The 8016-nt window shown below is 52.2% G+C and overlaps 1 protein-coding gene across 1 annotated transcript in view; it reads right to left on the bottom strand.

Annotated features, from left to right (window-relative positions):
• Positions 1–542: 542 nt before the first annotated feature.
• The window catches only part of PLA2G6 (phospholipase A2, group VI (cytosolic, calcium-independent)), a 14062-nt gene continuing 6588 nt past the window's right edge, over positions 543–8016 (bottom strand). Inside the window, exons 9-17 of the mRNA XM_009873648.1 lie at positions 7604–7753; positions 5850–5940; positions 4911–5074; positions 4231–4381; positions 3919–4055; positions 3158–3312; positions 2293–2460; positions 1092–1165; positions 543–684 (exon numbers count right to left, since the gene is read on the bottom strand). Of these exons, the coding sequence (XP_009871950.1) occupies positions 543–684; positions 1092–1165; positions 2293–2460; positions 3158–3312; positions 3919–4055; positions 4231–4381; positions 4911–5074; positions 5850–5940; positions 7604–7753 (1232 nt within the window). The remainder of the gene's footprint in view (positions 685–1091; positions 1166–2292; positions 2461–3157; positions 3313–3918; positions 4056–4230; positions 4382–4910; positions 5075–5849; positions 5941–7603; positions 7754–8016) is intronic.

Here is an 8016-nt window from a genome sequence, read left to right as displayed (position 1 = left end):
GCACTTCTTCAAACTGGGTGTGCTGAGACAAGAATATTCCCTTTTCCCTATACTATACACTACAAAACACCTTAGCTCCAGCGGGCCAGGTAATCCCTGAAGCTTTATCTGGCCTTGGCCCATTCTGTGGTGTGAGAAGGTGCACAGTGCTTTGTCAGTCAGTGGAGGTTCTGCACAGGCAGCTGCACAGACTCCAGCCTGCAGCTCAGGACAGGCAGGTAGGGGCTCTGGCTTCTGGAAAGGGCTGTACGGTCAGATATAGCAGCTATACGGTCAGACAGCAGGGCAGCAAAACCAAACACAGTAGCAGAGAGGGGGCTACAGTACAAAGGTAACTGTCAGCATTTCACAGCTGTCTGGGAACACACGTGTGTGCCCTGGAATACACAGGTGACATGTGCACTGTTAGCTATTAAGTATCATTAATTCCTTATTATTAGTAGTAGTCCCACCTCAACACCTCAGTTCAAAGGCAAATCTGAGCCATTTCAGTGTCTGCTGCTTCTTGCTGTTGGGATGCAGAGCGGGAACCTCCGGGTCAGTCATCGACACAGATGTCGCACCAGCTGCTCAAACTGCTCCCGCTGCTGGTAGATGTAGAGCTGGGTGTCCCAGAGCGCGTTCACCAGCACCGTGTCGTTTACCTCGTCCAGCATCACCTCCGTGTGCAGCTGAGGGCTGAGCCTGCATAGAGCAAAGACGGCATCACCAGCTGGGCACAGGCACCGGCACCTTCCCCCATTTTCCAGGCCGAGCCACAGCTCAGCAGCTGCATCCCCTAAGGCACCGGTCTCAAAACATGCTGCATGTGGTGGAAGAGGGCAGGGTGCACATCCCTGAAAGGACCCTGTTAGGCAGCATCCCCTGACCTCCACCAACCCTGGATGAGCTGTGCTCAGGGCATCAGCTCATACATTGAGCCGCAGCATCCTCCGTTATGTCACTGAGGCATGAGGAAAGGGGGCAGGGGGCTAGGTTTATGCAGGCGTGCTCTGGAGGGGACATTATTTGGGATGACGCATGCCGCGGCCAGGTCTGAAGTGAAAGGAATAAAAATAGGTCTGTGAAGAGAGAGGAAAGGAAGCTCCTACCGGAAATACGGGACATCTGTCATCTCACACCAGGCCCTGGCACGCTCCACAGCTGGGCCATCTGCGTCAGTGCACTGCAGGAGAAATAGGCCCACAGTTAGAGCCCGACTGTCACTCTGTTCTCCCCCTGCCTGTAAGAGGCTCCCCTGGCACCCAGTCGAACTGCACAAGCTGCAGAGGGGGAGGGAAAATCAGGAGCAAGTGTGTCCTGGATGGCACCATTCACCACCAAGCGTGGGGTGTCTTTCTATTTGTTTTATTGTTACATTTTTTAATACAAGACCAGTACGTTCCTGATCCTTGGGAGGCAAGGAATTGCACCCTACAGATCCTCCACCCATCACAGCACTGAGTGGATTCCCTTAAAGAAACCCCCAGGATGATCAGAATCACAGCCTGCTTGGGATTTCATCTCTATCCATTTCTTTCCAAGCCCAGCACCAGCAGAGCCTGTGACTACTAGAGGCTTTCTGGGCTATCCCAGAACAACTTCCCTGCGAGCCCTGCAATCAACGACAGGGCTCTGTCCCTCTATAAAAGCAGAAGTACCTCTCAGGGTGTTTTCTGGCTTTAGGAAGCTAAAAGGAGATAAAGCAAAGCAATCAGAATCTCAGTTCTGTCTTTCTGTCTTTCATTCATTTGGACCATTTTCACGCACCACATTTAATGAGCTTCTTTCTGAAGCATGCAAGAACATATGCCTATTACACACTCCTAACCACAGCTCTGAACTACTGCTTTTTATTAGGGACAGTCGCACTTCTCTAGCATCTACTAATTTCCCCAGTTGGGATAACAAAGGTTTTGTACAGAAAAATTAACAGCAGTTTTCCAAAGCATGATTTTTTTTGTTTTTTGTCCAGGTTGCTCCAATGATAATCCATGCTCCCTGGAAAGATAGTGAGTTTCAAGAACTCACACCTGCAAATGTTCTTAAGGGTCACTAACCACCGTCTTGTTCTAAGCTGCAAGCACCTCCCTTGGCACTCAAAACCCCAAAGAGGCTGACAAGACCTCAGACCTGCTGCAACCCCACAACTTGTAAGTTACCCACTACATCCACTCCTTGAACCAGTCATAGTCAGAGCAGTTCCAAGGAACATAATTTCCTCCCCAAACGAAGACACTGATGACTGGAAACCTTTGCCCCCTCCCTGCAAGGAGCCCCAGTGGTCTTCCCCCATCATCTCCCAGTACTCACACAATCCACCACCATCTTGCCGAGCTCCCTGGCCCCAAAGACAGTCTTTGCCAGCTCCCAAGGGTTGGAGGGGCGGAAAACATCCACAGAGCTCACTGGGACCTGCGGAGGCTTCCCTGTCCCCAGGGAGACCACCAACCCCAATTTTCTTACTTCCTGCTTCCGGCCCTGCGGACAAACAGAAGATTCATTTGAAAGGACCAACAATTAAGGCAGAGCCCATCTTTCACAGCAGTCTCAGAGAAGCTCTTAAAGCCAAGGCAAAAGGCTCGGTAGCCTCTTCTCTCCCATATCCCTCCCCTCTAGCACCACCTGGTGAGAGGGATGATCCACGGGACTTCAACAGTTACAGCATTCTGCCCCTTATACCCCTGGCTGCACTCAGACCCATGGGATCACCCCAAAGATGAGTCCTAGGACCAGACAACTGTGAAACAGTCCAATTCTTTCAGTCATTTTGGCAACAAACCTCCCCTTTTAGCTACGGGAAGCAGGAGCTGCCAGCAGTCAATCGTCTTTCTGAGGAACTTGCCACATGACAGAAGGCACTCCCTCTTCAGCCCTGCAGAGTGCCCTACCATTGTCTTACCTGGGGGCAGAAAAAGGCTCTGCGGAGCAGCATCAAGGGCAAGAGCAGGCTGAGGGGCTGCCTCCCTGTCTCACACTTGTCTGAAGAGGTATTTCGCCTCTCAGCCACCATTCCCAATGCATAGCCTCCCCCTCCATGCATTCCCTTCCAGGTTGCTGCACTGCTCACTTGTTTATCCACTAGAGGCATCTGTTCCCAAACCCTCCTTCCCTTCAAGGGAAGCTCAGTGGAGGCAACAAAGCCCCAGTCACCCACCAGGGCCAGGATTCCCCTCACCTTCTTGATCAGCGTCTTGTTGTACTCGTGAATCTCCGTCATGGCATCGAGGGTTGGGTTGTTGGCTAGCAGCCCGCCATCCAGAAAGCGGCCTATCGGCCGAAAATAAGTAGGGGCCGCACCACTGCAGCGGGCAGCGCGCCACACAAGCTGATCTGGAAGGAGAGAAAGCACACGGCCTCTCGCAGCAACTTGCCTGCATGCACCGCGCCTTCACCAACACAAAGCAGGAGGGCTTGCCATCCCCAAAGACCCTGCCCTAAATAGCCGGGCCTCTTCTTGGATGCACAGATTATTGGGGGGGGTGTGTGTGTGTGTGTGTTTAAAAGTTGTTCTCACCACTTTCTACCTATCCTGGGTCAAATTTGCTCTACCAACTTCACTGCTGCAATATTGTTGGCAAACCAGTTAAAAGCAGCAAGCTGAAGGGGGCTGCATGCTTCAGTTATACGAGTTTTCCATGCTAAACTGCTCCTGAGAGCCCAGGGAAAAGCACTGACTGTACACAGGACCCCTCTAGCAGACCCCTTCCCTTGTGAACCTCGCCAGCCAGCCCTTGTTCCAGGAGAAACAAGGGGAGGAGGAGAGAGGAGAAAAGGGAACCATCACCAGGACCAAGCTAGAAGTCAAAATCAGAGATGAGCTACTGCTGAGATATCTCAATTTTCAGAGCAATGGGAGGAAGAACAGGAAATCTTCTGTCTCAGAGGGGCAGCCCCCTCCTCTACCAATAAGGAGCACTGCTGTGTGCCAGCATTTACCTTCTGGCTGAGTGAGTGGTTTGAAAGATGCACTTGTCTTGTATTCCGTGGAGATTTTTGTCTCCGGAACAGGGTAATTCCGGAACAGGTGGAGCTCAGCTGGTTGCCGGTCGCACAACGTCCCTGTCACCATAACCCTGGGGGAGAGGACATGTCAGAATAAGAGTAAAATGGGGAAAAAAAAGTACTTCAATATCCTCCACATCACACTTCTCTGGATCTATTCTAAGGAGAGGCTGAGCATCTCTGCTGAGAGGGATCTAGAACACACTCAGGAGAGCATCAACCAGCACAGCCCCTGGCAGGACTTACTTGGGTTTTTGGACATCTGTCATTTTGGTGTTTTCCCCAAACTCCTTCTTCAAGAACTCATCCAGGGGCTCCGACTCGTAGGGCCGAGACCCCCGGAACACCATGTCCTTCATGCGGAAGTACAGGCAGCGCATGTAGTCCATGGACTTCCCTGAGACGGGTAACAGCGTCGGCAGGAGCAGGGAGTGGGAGGGAGGGCAGGCAGAACAAAGAGCACATCAGAGCTGGGACTTTCCAGGACCAGTGGGAGATTGGAGGCGTCACTCCCAATCCCATTCCTTCCCAAACTGCTGCCTGTCACCTGCTTGGACTTCAGCAGCACGACTGGGAAGGATAAAAGAGGAAGGGCAAGCTCAGAGCAGAGTTTCCCACTATCAGAAAGTGCCGATCACCCTGCCGTAACATCCCCGCAGAGGAGAGCAGGAAGAACAGAACGCAGCGCTCCACCACAACGCGCTTACCAAAACCCAGAAAGCTGTTCAAGGCCAGCTGACATGAGAAGCAAGTGTAAAGCTAAATCTAAGCTTTCTTTCATTAACGAACACCATTTCCCTCCTTTGACAGGGACAACAGATCTCAGTCTTGACTCAGAGAGGCAGCTCACACCTCACATATGCTCCCCACAGGAGAGCGCTGGGCCCACAGGACAAGAAGGGGCCCGTGATTTGCGCCATCCTCACCGTGTACAATAGCCAAAGCCAAGATCCCACCGGTGCTGGTCCCAGCAATCCAGTCAAAAATCTCACGAATGGGACGGCCCGCAGCCTTTTCGATAGCCAGGAGGAGCTGGATGAGCACCAGGCCCCGGATGCCTCCTCCATCCAAGCACAGGAGGCGATCGTGACTGGAGAGAGACACACAGAGATGACTGGGAGCTGTGGGACAGCTCACAAATCACAACATGCTGCATGGGAACGCCACCCTGGGGATGGGAAACTATGTCAGTTACAAGAACAGCAGCTGCAGACAGTGTAATTGTTGAACAAATAAACCCAGTGGTGCTTCCTCAGATGCCAGGAAGATCGCACACGGCCAGATAATCCTCGTCAGAGCTGGTGCTGCACCACTTGCTCTTTTAGCCATCTCTAACCTCCACCCCAGGAAGACACTTTCAAGCTGAAAACACATCCAAGTCCCTTACGATGCAGTAATGGGTTTTGTGTCATAAATAACAAGCAGACAGCTCTAAGTTCCTGCTAGCAGATGTCAACCCTTCCTCTCTCCACTTCAGGCGAGGCGAGGCGCAGGCACCGTCAAGGCAGTGCATGGCCTGGCAAAGGTGCTGGGCAAGCATCAGGGCAGAGCGTGGAGATGGGAAAATCACAAAGCCACAGCAGTGGTTGGTGCCCAGAGGCGGAGGGAAGGGACAGAGCAGGGATTTCACCTGCTGAGCTCGGGGCTCCACTGCAGTGTCAGGGCTGCAGGCAGGAACAGGAGGTGGCTGATTATGGGAACAGAGACTTACTGCAAGGTTCTGGCAAAAAATGCAACATCGATGGACATTAAACAATGTCAGCTCTGCAGACACCACACCTGTAGGCGTGGGTGGGGAGAATTCACACACATGGATTTCACCATCAAGCTACATGGGAGCTGGACAGAAGCTGTCCCTCACTTACTTTCTTCTACCCACACTGTCTGAGTCCACAACATCAGGTGCCTTCACCAACTGTCCAAGCGTTGCGGAAACATACAGAAGATCCTTGTACCCTAGAGAGCCATGAATATGCAAAAGGAAAAAAAAATTACAGACTGCTTTGCTACCTGAACCCTCTGATGTGTGCCTCAGAGATAGAAGTCAAGGAAATTCTAATTAAACAATTAGAAAACCTTCAATTACTCTTCAGACTTTCTCTCTACCCCTAGAAAGCTTGGTCAAGGTACCCAAACCTCCCACCAGTGTGGTAAATAATTTCCACCCTAATGACACCAAGTACATCCAACTTCCTTCCCAAGTGAATAAAGGTCCCTGCAGGAGACACAAGCCACTTGACCCACAGCCACCAGGTTATCGCCCCCTCCCCAAGATTAAACTCTGCAGCAAAGAAGTGAAACCCCATCCTTTGGAGCAGGCAGCTGAAGATGAACTGGTGAAGACGAAAGGTTTGTAGAAGCAGATGATGAGCACGACAGGCGAGAGCGAAGACAAAGTCTAGCAGCGTGCCCACTACACAGCTTACTGCAAGCCCTAAGATAAAACCTAAATCTACTCCTGCGAGGTAAGTTAGGCAGGAGGGCTGTGGGGACAGGGTGGCTTGTTATTACCCCTTAGCTGATGTACACTCAGGCTACCCAGGGTGCAGGGCACCAATCCGGGCTAGGTGAGAAGCCAGCCTGTGAAACCAAAAGAAAAGACAACAGGGGGAGAGAAGTTAAATACTCCTGCTAGTGCCCAGCCCAGAAGGTGGCTGTGGATGACAATGTGGTAAGCAGCTTCTTCAAGGGCCAGAGTCCATGATGAAAAAGGGCCTTGCTCTGTCACTGCACCAGAGCCAAAACTGGGGGGAGTCACCTTCACAAGGCTGTGGTGAGAAGAAAGTCCTGGTGTCAACAGCCAGTGAGACTTGTGGTGACACAGACACACTCCAGGGCCTGGGGAGAGTTGTCCTCTAGCCCCACAGGAGGGCCTTTGCAAAGGAAACCACCAACCTGAGAAGGAAAGTGGATCACAAGCAGCTGTTATCCGCCTGCACGTCCCTCCCACAAGAGTCAAAACCTCCTTCCAAGACAACTCACCCACTCCCCACTCCGTAACCCCCCTCCACTGCCTCAGCCAGAGGTCTGGAGCTCCCCGGAGGAAAGTCCAGCACCTAGAATAAACCCACGGACTTATTCACACAGCGTGGGCAGTACAGAGCACAAGCTATGACACAATCGTACGTCCCAATGCAGGTTTTTGCAATGCCTAAGGTAAGCCCTGCAACCAGGGTCGCTTACCCTTGAGCTTCATCCCCACCCTCCAAGATCTGAATGAGCAACACTTCTAATTTCCTTGCGTCCACCATGATACTGGGAGGTCCTCAAGGCAGACCAGCAAGTACATGACCCTTCCATACATGACCCAGCAGATAAAGTACATGCAGGCAACTAAAGTCCTACACCTCTTCCAGAGGGGTCAGGGAATCAGCCTTCCCTTTCCTTTTTACAGAGTTGCATTGCCTCAGATCTATAAAACAACAGAGTATAAGAGCTCAGAGTACACAGAGAAAAAACAGAGAAAAGAGGTATGATCCTGCAACAGCTGAATGTGAACAGAGTCACCAGAAGCCGAGAGTGAGGAGACAGTCCCCAGAGCATGGCCCATTTGGAGATCCAAGACAGCACTGTGAAGCAAGAAGGGAAGAAAGCAATGGAGGGCCAGGGAAGGCTTTACCTAAGCTGTTGAAGCTGCTCCGCGAGGAAGGTTGGCCTTCCAGGAAGGAGGCGGCAGATGGTGCCAGGCTTGGGGAGTCAGGGTTGGGTGGGTGGCAGCGTTCGGTCCCTATAGTTTGCAGCAGGTCTAAGAGCACTTTCCGGTTCGCACCTTCGGTGACGGAGGGGGAGTCACAGATCAGAAAGAGAATCAGTTGCACGCACGCACCAGAGATGGGGCTCTGCCCAAGTCACAGCAGCCCTGCCACTCACAAAACCTCTGGGATGACCCAGGGAAAGGGAAAGCAGGTCCTGGGTATCTCTTCCCAAACACCAGTAGCAGGACTTGTGCGCAGCAAGGGGCACTCAACGCTGGGCAGCTTCAAGGGTGTGTGCCACATGCTTCTTGCCATTGAAGAACCGCCCGTGTCTGCT

Source organism: Apaloderma vittatum, unplaced genomic scaffold (assembly GCF_000703405.1).
Source record: "Apaloderma vittatum isolate BGI_N311 unplaced genomic scaffold, ASM70340v1 scaffold36867, whole genome shotgun sequence".
Lineage (NCBI taxonomy): Eukaryota > Metazoa > Chordata > Aves > Trogoniformes > Trogonidae > Apaloderma > Apaloderma vittatum.
This window is presented reverse-complemented; position numbering and strand designations above follow the sequence as displayed.